This window comes from Notamacropus eugenii, chromosome 7, assembly GCF_028372415.1.
Source record: "Notamacropus eugenii isolate mMacEug1 chromosome 7, mMacEug1.pri_v2, whole genome shotgun sequence".
Lineage (NCBI taxonomy): Eukaryota > Metazoa > Chordata > Mammalia > Diprotodontia > Macropodidae > Notamacropus > Notamacropus eugenii.
In genome coordinates, this window is record NC_092878.1 from 148334870 (window position 1) to 148349131 (window position 14262).

The 14262-nt window shown below is 38.7% G+C and overlaps 1 protein-coding gene across 3 annotated transcripts in view; it reads right to left on the reverse strand.

Moving 5' to 3' along the window:
- FRAS1 (Fraser extracellular matrix complex subunit 1) overlaps nt 1-14262 on the reverse strand; it is a 469972-nt gene that overhangs the window by 298182 nt on the left and 157528 nt on the right. For all 3 annotated transcript variants that reach the window (XM_072623600.1, XM_072623599.1, XM_072623598.1), the window contains exons 7-10: nt 12293-12376; nt 9660-9761; nt 9169-9360; nt 1677-1766 (exon numbers count right to left, since the gene is read on the reverse strand). In XM_072623600.1, the coding sequence (XP_072479701.1) occupies nt 1677-1766; nt 9169-9360; nt 9660-9761; nt 12293-12376 (468 nt within the window). The remainder of the gene's footprint in view (nt 1-1676; nt 1767-9168; nt 9361-9659; nt 9762-12292; nt 12377-14262) is intronic.

Here is a 14262-nt window from a genome sequence, read left to right on the forward strand (position 1 = left end):
CACATATACAGCACACACATACACACATACTCTCTTATATCTCCTCAGGCAAGCTAGAACTTGCCAAGATAAGAAAAAGATGCAAATAAATCTGCATCACATAGGGAAAGGGAGAAATAAGGAGTTTCATTTTCAACAGTATGAGGGACTGTGCTGTGAACAAAACAAGACATCAGTGCATGAAACAAAGAGGAGAGGCAACGTCTAATGGATCCAGTCTAAATGACCCTGTTTCTCCCTCAAGCACTCCCATACCTTCAGCAAAACTGACCATCTACTAAAATGTTTGGCTCTCCTAAGATGTCCTATGCTATTAAATAATTGCACAAATTTCTATGTATATGCTGAAATAGGGATTGTTCTGGAATCTGTTTAGTGTCTCTCAAATTTGAGAAAGACATGGACAAAAAGAAAAGAAAACAGTGTCACTAAAAAGTTCACAGTCAAATCATTTTTGCAGGTAATAGACCAAAGACAGGAACTGAACTCATTTTTACTCAAATAAAGTAAGACTGCTTGCGACAAACATGTAAATCAAGAAGAGCATGTAACATTTCAAGGGAAATCCTGGCAAGAGATATCTGAATTGTAATTCCTGCTGTGAAATCTATTTTTTCCTCCTATGAAGTAAAGGTAAGGTTAAAGAGTCTAAAATCAACCTGAGAAAAATGGGATGATAGAGAAGAAGAGGGTTCATGTTAGTTTGCAATGTTGCTCCAGACAATCTTAGTATTCTTATCTTACTAAAGTAAGGACTTTAGGGTCCTATGGATATTCCAAAATTTAGCATTTACAGAATTATGGATCTCCAAAACTTCTTCAGATATATAAAATAGCAGGGAGACAGGTAAGATCATCCTCAAGAAGGAATTAGGGGATCTCTCCCAAATCTAAAATTAAAGTTCAAAAAACAAAGTTGATCTAGAAATCAGACACACTCATCCTAACCTTCATGTCAACAAAAGCATTACCTCATCAACCCTGGGGTTGGCATGGGCTATGGTCCAAATCGGAACATGTTTCAACCTCAATTTTGTCATGTATCAGCACTGTGATGAGGTGGGCTACTCTGAGCCCCAGTGTGATGTGAACAAAAGAACAGTGGATTAGGCGAGGACCTAAATTCAAATTCAAGTATGGTTCTTATGTGTTCTCAATTTCTCTGAGTCTCAGGTTCCCAATCTGTAAAATAGGGGTGCTGAATTAAATGATTTCCATAGTCCTTTCCAGCTATAAAACCATGATTCCAAGAATAATGTTTTAAAATTATGTTCTTTATAAGGTGGTGAAGAAAGAGCTTCGTAAACACTGGAATGACATAAAAATGTGTTGTACCATTACGGTTTTTATTATTATTCTTGATAAGTCAGCAAAGCATTTTTCTCATGCTTGCTAAGTCTTAACTAATAAATCTCACTTAATTTATCAAACGTGCCATGAAAACACACCTTGCTAGGAGAACGGCGATATAGCAGAATCAATAAATATTTGGAGGCTAAAATATCTTTTCGTTTTTTTCTCTGTGTAATAAAATAAAACATGGTAAATAAGTGTGAAAAAAATAAAATCAATGGAGCTTTTTCCAGTTATATAATGGTCAGTGTCACCTTTTAAATTAAATTTTTTCAGTAAATATTGGGAATAAAATCAGTTCTCAGTTTTGTTCTCATGCTCACTTCTCTTATCTGTTCTTCAGAAAGACAGTGTCGACGTCTTGAAACACATTCAGGACAGCATTTTCCATCCAAGTGAATTAATTCTTCATCCTATAGAGAAAGGGACAATGAGGTACTCATCAAATTAACAGCTCAGTAGCAAAAAGAAACAGCAACTTGGTCACCTGATTGGGACAAATGAATCCAAAGCTGATTTTTTTTCCATGATCCATTTCACCAGATTCTGGCCATCCCTTCTATTTAAAAGTGGTCAAGTTGGCATAATATGTCCATGATTTACACACTAGGAGGTATTACACGTACTAAGAATGAGATTTATGTTTATAAGTTCATATATTTCCTCAGTTTCCATTATGAGATAAAACCTTACTCACATTCATTCATTTAAAAAGCTTTTATTAAGTGCCTATGATGGACAAGACAAGTGTTAGGCTCTGCACATACAGACAAAAATGCAAAGGCTCCACCCCTCAAAGACTTTACATGAAGTATGAGGATATTTAAATATAAAGTAACTTCTACAGGTATATGAAAGTACTAACAACTGTGGGGAATCAGGAAAGTTGCCATGTAGGAGGTGGCAGCTGGGAGACTTGAAGGGAAGGGAGGGATGCAGGAGGAAGAGCATTCCAAGCAATCTACGCAGAAAAACAGGTGGGCAATAGAATGTTTTATCCTGGGAAGAGGTCAACAGTTTAGGTGGAAATGAGAGTATGTGATTCTATCTTCCAGATCATTTGGGCATCTTCTTCTGGACCAATCCTCACCAACATCAAAGCCCTGTACCTGTATCCATAATACCACCCACTCCTATGTTTTCAGGTAGCACATCCCTTCAATGGCCTGTGTATCTTTCCAGGTTGATTACATATCACTCCCCATCACATTAGCAGCTAGATGGTGCAGTGGATAGAGCACTGGGCTTGGAGTCAGGAAGACTCATCTTTGTGAGTTCAAATCAGACCTCAGACACATACTGGTTTTGTGACCCTGGGCAAGTTACTTAACCCTGTTTGCCTCAGTTTCCTCATCTGTAAGGTGAACTGGAGGAGGAAATGGCAAATTACTGGAGTATCTTTGCCAAGAAAACTCCAAATGGGGTCACAAAGAGTTGGACAACAACCCCTTCCCCAGGAAGCCTTCAGTGAACGTTTGCTGACTAACTGCTCCAACAAAATGAAACTACTTGCTGCTTCCCATATACAGTATTCCAAATCATATGCCTTCGCTTTCACACAGGCTGTTTCCAAATGCCTGCAGTGGTCTCCCTTCTCACTTCTACATCTACCAACCCTTCATTCCTTTCAAAGCCCAGCTCATATGCTCCCTAAGAGTCCCTTCTTGTCTCTGCCAGCTGTTAGTACTCCCATCATCACCATGTTTATTTTGTATATACTCTGTATTTATCTGTCAATTCACCTTGTGAATAGTGTTTTACCTTCCTAGTAAAATCAGACTACCTTCACTTTTATATGTTGATGTCTAATACCTAGCCCAGTGGCAGGCATACAGCTGATGCTTAATAAATACTTATTAATTCATTGACTAAATATGCTTAGAAAGTAGCATAGCTGGAGTCAGCTCATGAAGGGTTGTAAATACTAAACTTCCAAACAGAAAGCTATGGAAGATTCTTGAATAAAATTATCTTGGCAACTGATTTGATATTGAGGGAAACATGGTGTATGAAGTGTCCAGAAGGACTAGCACCTTGGTAGAAAGTCTTGCTGAGCCCTTTTCAGGGTTGCTTATCTGTCTTTGGTGTCCATCTGCCACCCCACTCTCCCCTGTGGCTCCAGGAAGCCTTGGCTTGTGCAGTGGCCACAACCCAATAAACCGTCTTGTCAGACAGGCTGAACCTTGCTGAGGGTAAATAACAGATCTGTCAGTGAATTAAGGAGAAGTCTACCCCAAGCATGTGAAGACTTTCCTTGGAGGAATGGACACATGAGAACAATTGGTTCCAACAACTATGAAGCTTGGTCTGGCATCAAAGATGCCAAGATCATCCACTGCATCCCAGGCCATAGTCAGTCTTGTTGACTTTTCTCTTGCCACTGGACTTCAGTGACTCAAGAAGAGAGAATGAGCTGATAACTTTGTGTAACTCTTCCTCAATTTACATGCAAATCAAGATATCACCCGTGACGTCACTGGTCCTCTTTGCAAATGAAGCATAAACAAGGAGGAAAAAGGACCAGGGATAAAAGCAAGGTCAAAACTTTAGGTGACTGGAAGTATGGTTCAGTGCTCAACAGGGATAGGGAAATGAGAGAGAAAGATAATGTTTCTGTTTGGGAGATATTAAGTCTGGCAAGCCAACGGGACATGGAGGTGGAGAGGCTGAGCAAGCAGATGCGTATGTGTAACCAGAGTTCAAGAGAGAAATGACAGTAGACAAGTAGATTTTGGAGTCATATGATTATATATGACCATTACACCCATGGAAGTTGAGATCACCAAGAAAATTTAGGGGAAAAAAGAGAGGATCCAAGATAGAGCTCTGAAGTATATTAGGAATGGGAGAGAGATGATGACCCAGGAAAGAGGAAAAGGAATGGGGAGACAAGTAGAAAGAGAATCCAGAAGGCAGTGTCGGGAACATCCGTAAAAAAAGATAACTGGAAGGAATGAATGGATGGCCATGAATGACAAGAGCCCTGTAAACCCAGTAAGAGACAGATAGGCTTTTATCCTCATCTAGGAGACAAATGAAATAAATGACCACAATTACCAGTCCAATCTGCAGCCTTAGAATAGAGCAAAATTCATAGGACCATGTGGGAATCAACTTCGTGGCCTTATTCCTATTACCAAGGGGCTCTGACTAGACTGAGTTAACTACTACAATTTTCTCTGATTACTTTAAATGCATCCATGCATTTCAGATGATAATTTGGACCTATTATTTAATTAGGTATTATTGCTATGTATCTTTAAATGCATGATTTGATTCTAAGGAACACTAAGAAAGACCAACAAATTCCCATTTGTTCTAGAAAAATTAGCCACAGCTCTGATTCTTGTCATCCAACCACTTCAAGCCAAAGCGGAATAGGGGGCCATCTCCAGTCGTCCTGATCTATAACTTGCCACTGGACCCAGATGGCCCCAGAGGAGAAACTGAGGCTGGTGACTTTTCATAGCCCTCCTCACTTACATCCAATTTACTTGTAAGTTATGGCATCATCACAAACAACAAGGGGAAGAGAAGCAGGGAAGGATCCAGAAAAGTAGCTGTGTTTCAGTCTATAATCAACTTAATTTCTTAGCGCAGCTATCTATCTGCATGAATCTAAGGACTCATCTAAGTCAAAATATGTGTATTCTGTAAACAAAGACTTTAATTTTCTATCTCTGTGACCCTGGCACTTTACTCATTTCAAAGGGCATGAGTAAAACACTTATGTTTTTTGAGGTCTTGAAAAGCAATTGTAGGGAGGGAAAAGAAAGTATTTTCTTTCCTGCCTATTGCAATTAATGTCAATCAGAAGGGATTAGAGGGCCTTTTGCCCTCTAATGGGTGATGTGTACAGGAGAGTCATTTATATAGAAAGTGTCTTACAGAAAGTGTATGAACCACGTCTAAACACTATTCAAATGTGCTTGGAACAGAGAATTGACAAGGACCAATATGTATGCAATCAAAATCTCTTTTTAAAAAGGAGATCTATAAGTCAACTAAGTAAGCAACATGGCTCTTTTCTCATCTCTCAAAAATCTACCCTAAACACAACAGACTCCACCCCTAGAGAACGCTGCCAGCTCAGACCTGGTGAGATAGGGAGCCTTAAATAGGAAGGCTATTTATAGTCCAAGGGTCTGAATGCCCCAGACTACTGCATCAGTACCTAGATGGAGAGTGTGGCTCCAATTAGGAGAAGCCTCTTACAAGAACTTGCTCTGTAAAACAAAATTAAATCTCTCTGCTCTAAGAGGATATCTGCTGAACATTCGCCACCATCTTCCACTCCTTACCCACTTCACACAAAGCCTTCTCTCCTTCAGAAACTCCCACAGGAAAATCAATGCACTTCCCTAAGGAAAATTCCCTCAACTCATGCCCCTCCACCCCCATCAATCCAATTTGGTTTTGATACATGCGTCACTCATAGTCTCTCTGAAAGGGTATAATCAACTCAATAATTCATTCAATGAACTTTTATTAAGTGCTTACTAGGGGTCAGGCTTTGTTCTAAGCACCAGAGACACAAAGAGATCTTGCAGTATAAATATATACTAAATATATTCACTATATCTATTATTTAATTTTCTTATTGCTTATTCTATTTATTTTACCATAATGACAGCTAGCATTCATATAGCACTTAAAGGTTTCCAAAGCATTTTACAAGGATTGTCTCCTCTTTTCTTTCACAATAACTCTGAGAGGCAGGTATTTTTATTACTCCAATTTTATAGAAAAGGAACTGAGGCAGGTAGTAGTGAAGTGACTTGTCCAGGACCACACAAGGAGTACGTATCAGAGTCAGGATTTTCTGACTCCAGGGTCAGTGCTTTACCTCCTAGAACACCTAACTGCCTCACTTGAGGTGACAGAAATATATTAAATATAATAAAATATATTAATACAAATACACTACCTCAAGTGAAACAATACTGGTAAAATGCTTTATAACCTTAAAGCGCTTAATAAATACCAGTTATATTGTTAATTACATTCAAAAAAAGACAAGATAATAGAGGAGGAGGTGCATATATCAATTGGAAGGAATCATTACAAGAGGAGATAGCACGAAGCTGAGGTCTGAATAATGTGCCATTTGATATTATAAGTATGAATGCTAGTCTTTTTTTTTATATTAACATGGTTTTCTCCTTTCCCTTAGAATTTTAAAAGTCAGTTTTAAGAACAAGAAAAAAATAAAACTATCAAGCTATAATATGGATATAGATTAGTTTTGGTTACAGGATTAAGGACAACAGGAGTGTTCTGGCCTGGGTTAAGCACCCAAGAACTTAAGTAAGAATTTTGCTTTAAAAAAAAGGCCAGTGAAGGTCCAGAATATCAAAGGGACTAATGAAAAGAAATGCTTGGGAAGGTGGCCTAGCGCTACCAGACCTTAAACTGTACTATAAAGCAGCAATTATCAAAACCACTTGGTATTGGTTAAGAAACAGAGAGGTAGACAAGTGGAATAGACTTGGCACTCAAGATGCAGTAGGCAAGGAATATAGCAACCTTCTGTTTGATAAACCCAAGGACCCCAGCTTCTGGGATAAGAACTCATTGTTTGACAAAAATTGCTGGGAAAACTGGATAACAGTGTGGCGGAAATTAGGCATAGACCCATACCTGACACCGTACACAAGAATAAAGTCCAAATGGGTACATGATTTAGGTATAAAGATTGATACCATGAATAAACTGGAGAAGCAAGGAATAGTGTATTTATCAGATCTATGGAGAAGGGAAGAATTCTTTACTAAAGAAGAGATAGAATGCATTATGAAATGCAAAATGGATAACTTTGAGTACATTAAACTGAGAAGTTTTTGCACAACCAAACCCAATGCAACCAAAATCCGGAGGGATGTAGTAAATTGGGAAAAAATTTTTACAGCTAAGCTCGGGGATAAAGGCCTCATTTCTAGAATATATAGAGAACTGACCCAAATGTATAATCATACAAGTCATTCCCCAATTGATAAATGGTCAAAGGATATGAACAGGCAATTTTCAGAGGAAGAAATTAAAGCTATCTATAATCATATGAAAAAATGCTCTAAATCACTATTGGTTAGAGAGATGCAAACCAAAACAACTCTGAGGTACCACATCACACCTATAAGATTGGCAAACATGACAGAACAAGAAAATGATAAATGCTGGAGAGGATGTGGGAGAGTTGGAACACTAATTCATTGTTGGTGGAGCTGTGAGCGCATCCAACCATTCTGGAGAGCAATTTGGAACTATGCCCAAAGGGCTACAAAAATGTGCATACCCTTTGACCCAGCAATATCGCTACTAGGACTATATCCCCAAGAGATCATAAAAATGGGAAAGGGTCCCACATGTACAAAAATATTTATAGCAGCACTCTATGTAGTTGCCAAAAACTGGAAGTCAAGGGGATGTCCATCAATTGGGGAATGGCTGAATAAATTATGGTATATGAATGTAATGGAGTACTATTGTGCCATAAGAAATGATGAACAAGAAGACTTCAGAGAGGCCTGGAAGGACTTATATGACCTGATGCTGAGTGAAAGGAGCAGAACCAGGAGAACTTTATGCACAGCAACAACCACAGTGTGTGAGAGTTTTTTCTGGTAGACTTAGATTTTTGTAATAACACAAGAACTTCTGAAAAAAAAAAAAAATCCCAATGGTGGACCTCAAGGCAAAAAGCCTTCCACACTCAGAGAGAGAAATATGGAAGTCACTCACATAATGTAGCAGATCATGTTTGTGTATGTGTATCTGTTTGTGTATCATGTTCTGATTTGTTATACGGATTCTTTCATTTATCTTAGTCTGACTACATAGCATGACGATAGTGAAAATATACTCAATAGGAAAGTATATGTAGAATCTATACAGAATTGTATGCAGTCGTGGGGAGGGAGGGAGGTAGTGGGGGGTGGGTGGGGAAGGATAAAATCGCAATTGTATGGCAGTGATTGTTAAACATTAAAAAAAAATAAAAAAATTAATAAAAAAAAAAAAAAAGGCCAGTGGAGAGAAAAAATGCTGTTACTTCTGACATTTCAGGACATAGACACTTTATTGTTGGGAGTCTTGTCATAGTACTTGCCATGGTGATGTAAAATAGGCGAGCCTGATGAGACCTACTGGAGTCTGCCTTACCACTAGGAAGGACATAGCTTTCTTACAGTCTTTCCCCCTTCTCTCATCTAGTGGTCTGTCCATCTACAGCTGGATGGATGAAACACAATGAGGAAGACAAGGGAGATAACAGTCTCACTATGTTCTACCCTTGTTTCTCTAACTTTGTCAGAAGCTTCCTGGAGATTCTGCAAATGGCAGAAGTCAATGTAACAAATTATTGATGAGAATGCCTTTTCCTCTTTAGGGGGGGAAAACTTGTTTTCTTCTTTCTCTGCTGCCACGTTGCTAGGGCTCCTTTCCATTGGTGCTGCCAGTAAGAGGTTAACAGGAACTGAGCCTGACACACTCATGCATCTGGACAAGCCATCAGCAATGACGTCTGGCTGCTTTGCCTGACTGGTAACCATTCAGAATCACTCCACCTTGTCTTATATTTTGTCCAGGTTTCCCATATGACCAGATTCTCCAAGAGGCCATCACAATCGTAGGCCTGCTTCAGCCTGGTCTGAACAAGTGATGAATAGCCTGATCTGAACATCAGTGAACATTCCTTGGACTAGACAGAACCTTAAAGGTTCAACAACTCCATCTCCCTGACTCCGGATGAACCGTATAACCCATCCCAGATAAATATATACATTTTCTGTTGGTAAATGTTACTCCTTAGTTTTTTACCTGGGTACACTTCACGCTGGCACATTCTCCAACATGGCAAGTCACCTGACCTTGATCACACGTACAAAATTCACAAGTAGAGCCCTTCCACATTTCATCATGATATTTAAGAATGCCATTATACAAGCAGTTTCGTGTAGATGCCACACATTTATCACAGCACTCTGTGGGATGGTGTATTTTGTTCTGACCCTAGAGCAAAGGAAAGGGAACACAGCCGAGAATCACTAGTCAAGGAATGACAGGTGGGGGAAGAGTCAAAATTATCAACACTGTCAAAATGTTGCCAGGCACCAAAATTGTAAGCTACTCATTTCCCGTTTCCAGTTCATCTGATACAAGCTACCTTCTTTTCATGTCTGCATAAACACATCAGTATCAAGATGATGAGAAAGGATATTCTTGACTCCATGGGAGACTATACTGGCCATGTACTAGCATCTCTTAAAGTAGTGACATTAATCAGGGTCAAACTGTATTCCCCCAAATACCTTTTCACAGGTGAGTGGAGGACACACTTGTTTGTGGCATCTGGGCTCTCCTTTGTCACATACACATGTAGTACAAGCATTTTCAGTCCACTGCTCACCATGCTGCATGAAAGAAGCAAAAGGAAAACCATGAGGTAAATATCAAAATGGTGGGAGGGGGGAGAAACCCTAGAGGACAGTAGGCTGACTGGCAGAGAGGAGGGCAGTCTTCTGAGGAGCAAAACTTGTTCTCGAAGATGAAATGTCCTTTACCTAAGTATACCTTGGAGAGACCCAGGAAGGAAAAAAAATGACAAAACATACTTCCCTCCCTTCCTGGCAAAAGTGGGGACCTATGGATACAGAACCTTGTATATTTTGTTGGGCTCATCTGATGTGCTAGCTAGTTTTGCAGAACTGTTTTTTCTCCTCTTTGATTAATATTTTTTGTTATAAGGAATGTCTCCTGGGGCAAGGGAGAGATATATGGTCAGAAATTAAGGTGATAGAAAAATTAATTAAATGTATGTGCATACACCTATATGTGTGTCTATATGTGTATCTATGGGTAGATAGACTGGTAGACATAGAGACAGATATAGATGACAGATAAGTAGATAGATATATGTGGATAGATAGATGGGTAGATACAAATGACAAATAGAAAGACAGATACCTACATATAGATAGACGATAATGAGACTGAGGGCTAATAAAGAGAGAGATACATATACATAATAGATATCCATATATGCATACACAGATATAGATGACAAATAGATGGTAGAGATACATATATAGATATAGATAATATAGATGCATATTTAATATATGGATAAACAGACAGATAGGGGGAAAGAGATAGAGTCAAATGATCCAGATTCTCAAAAAAAAATGTCACTATGTTTGTTTTCCTCTCATATCATAGAAGAGACAAAATTCAGCAAAAATTCCTTCCAAACATACAAGATATAAAAGGTGACATAGCATCTAGGGTCCATCTCTCCAGATGACTGACTACATTTTGACTGGACTATAAAATGAGCTGCTTGGATGAGAGCAGACTATCCTAGATGAAGAATTATGGGAATGAAGCTCATCATGAGAGCAGAAGAAAATCTCACTTAAAATCCCTTCCCAAAGCCACTCAATTTGCTGGAAATGTTAAATAGCATAGAGAAACACTGGAGGTATGACATCCCAAACTAATAAAGTACTGTTTGGGGGCAGAATTTTTACTCTATTTCACTAATATGGAGAATAAATAAGAGGAAGACATGACTGCATTGGAATGGGGAACCCCCTTTGCCAATGGAAATCAGCCACGTCAATGAAACTTAAAAGTCTCAGAGAGTTGCCTAGGGTGATGGGAGTTTAAGTGACTGTCCCAGGGTCACATAGTCAGGATGTGGGAGGGGTAGGGCTTGAACTCAGGTCTTCCCAGCTCCAAGGCCATGGTTGCCTCAAATGTATTCGCGTAATAAAATTTTAATGAACTTGTTTCTGGACAATGGTTAGTCCAGGTAACATCGGTTTCTAGAATGACAGTAAACAAATGTTCAAAGGGAATTTTAAGTGCCACTTGAAAACATTATACTACCAGCCATTCTCAAAACACTTTACCTCCATCCAAAGCAAAAGCATTTCTGAAAATGTCTCCCTTTAAAAAGCAAAGCCTAATGGGCTGCACTGGTCCAGCTCTTAATCTACTGCTAGTACCAGCCAAAAGAAAACTGCTGGTTTGTTAATTTATTTACATAAATTTGTCACCTCGCAGTGAGCTAGATGCTCAAAGGAAAGAATATCCCTTCATTAATTCAATTTATTCAACCAAAATTTTATGAATTCCTACTATGTACAAGGCACTGGAAGAGAGAGAAGAAATAAATCCTTTATTTGCCCATATACTTGCGCTGATGGTGTAAGAGGGCCTCTAGGTACTGCTAATGCGTATATAGAAAGATGTGTGTCTGTGCCTACATATTTATCTTCGTATTTTATTATTGGTTCATTTTCACTCATGTCTGGCTCTTCATGGCCCCATTTGGAGTTTTCTGGCAAAGGTACTGGAGTGTTTGCCATTTCCTTCTCCAGCTCATTTTACAGATGAGAAAACTGATGCAGAGTGAAGTGATTTGCCAAGGGTCACACAGCTAGACAGTGTCTGAGATCAGATTTGAACTCTATCCTCTATCCCCCCTTATCTTCATATATCTACATCTATATAAATATGTTATGTATTTAAAGATATAGATTATCTTCATATATCTATGTAAAGACAGGTAGAAACATACACACATAGGCATACATATTTAGTCCAAGTCCCAGAAGACATGAGGAAATCAATTCACAAAGTGGCTATCACCAGTAAAATTTTATTTCCTGATTCAAAATATGTGAGCAATAAATACCTCATCTACCAGCCCATGAAACTAGGGGCCACATGCCAGAACACTCCTTTACATTTTTAATCTTCTGCAATTTTTCCCCCATAAAAATGTTTCCATGAAGGGGAGGGGGAAGCTGCTACTCTAGGAGTTCTTGATTCTGGCAAAAAGTCAGCCAGGAGGGATGTGAGAGGTTCAAAGAAGGTTCATAGGAAGAGTTTCAGAACACGTCAAGTCACCTTGCGGGCCACATCCAAGATTGATTACCTGGTACACTTTCCCAGCCAAAGAGCAGGATCTAGGAAGACACTGTGGGCAACATTTCCCAGGGAGGCGTGCCATCTCTTGATCCTAAACCCCCAAGATGGGGAAAGAGCAAAGGAGAAGTTAGAAACTAACAAAATCCTCAGTCACGTCAACAAACATCTATTAAGTACTTTACTACATGCCAAGCATTGGGACTCGCGAGGAAAGGCAAAGAAATCATCTTTTCTTCCATTTAATTCCGTAGCCTGATTGTATATTCGAAAGCATCCCTTAAAAAAAATTATTCTCAGCATATATCCATTTGTCGTTGTTCAGTTGTTTCATTTGTGTTCAACTCTTTATGACCCACTTAGGGTTTTCTTCACAAAGACACTAAAGTAGATTACCATTTCCTTCTCCAGTTCACTTTACAGATGAAGAAACTGAAGCGAACAGGGTGAAGTGACTTGTCTAGGGTCATACAGATAAAAAGAATCTGAAGCTGGATTTGAACTCATGAAGATGAGTTTTCCTGACTCCAAGCCTGGCATTCTATTCACTGTGCCACCCAGTTGCCCCATATAGAAATAAGCACTATCAAAGTTATAAGATCTCAGGATCACAGTTCTTGAGCTGTAAAGTAGCTCAGAGGCCACTGGGTCAATCCTTTCATTTTAAAGATGATCTCAGAAAGGTATGGAAAGACTACAGTGAAGTAATGAAGAGGGAAGTCAGCAGAATCAAGAGAACACTGTATACAGTAACACCAATATCGCTTTAAGAATGACTTTGAGCAACCAAGTCATCCTGAATCCTATAAATACCCAAAATAAGAATGAACACATGAAAAAATATACTATCGGAATCAAGAAAAAGAACTGATAAAGAGAAATATGTATAGAATAATTTTACATGTATGTACTTATTTGTGTCTAATGGTAGCCATCTATAGGATGGGAGAGGGAGGGGAAAGAAGGAAAAAAAGGGAGAAAAAGAAATTCACAAGATAACTTTGTTACATATTTGGAGAGAATACCGAGTTATACATGGCAGATCTGCAGTTTCATGTGCAATCATCTTTTTTATAGTTACATTATGAAAATGTTTTGTTCCATGAATTCAAAATAAAATAAAGAAAAAATAATAAAGATGAGGAAAGTGTATTATTAAGAGTCAGCTCCAATTGTAAAAGTGGTCTGAAGACCCTCAGTTCAAGTCCCAGGTTCTTCTCTTTGCTAAGTTCAGAACAACACCAGCTCTCATGAGATTTATTGGTGAGTTCAGGGATGGGGATGTAGCTCCTTAACTGGGTCACTCCAGCTTTCCCTGGCCTTTTTCATTTCCATTTGAGAATTTTGGTGGTGATCCCTCAGGCATTTATAAATCAACCATAAAAGTAAGCCTTGGTTATGAGCAGAGAGAAAGAAGATGAAAATCAGGTCAAAAGACTCCATCCAAATCTCATTAAATCTCAGGAATACATGTACTTTAATAAATAAACTCTTAGGAACTATGTCGCTAATACAATTGCCAGAAGAAACTACATAAAAACAATTTTAAAAAAAAGGGTGTTATTCTTACATCCAAGTAATACCTAGTAGGCTTGCTCCTTGGTCAAGTTCATTCAATAAGCAGTTATTAAGCACCTACTATGTGCCAGGTACCATACTATGTGGACGTTCATAGTTTCATGTATTTTTAGAGGAAGAGGGAAGGGCAAGGATCAGTTTTTTTTAAGAGTAAAAAAGTCTTTTTCTTATTGGAAGAAGTCATACCATCTGTGTGGACTTATACAATTTCCAGAGTAATAGACCTTCCTCACTTAATTTCTTTTACCACTACAAGGGAAGGAAAGTCAGAAGGAAAGAGCTAAAAATGTCTTTCAATCTCTTCCTTAAACAAAGCCAGAGACACTATGACAGCAGACTTAGATAATACAGCCCCTGCCTGCTTCTCACCACTCCCAATCCCCCACCTGGTTTTATCTTCCT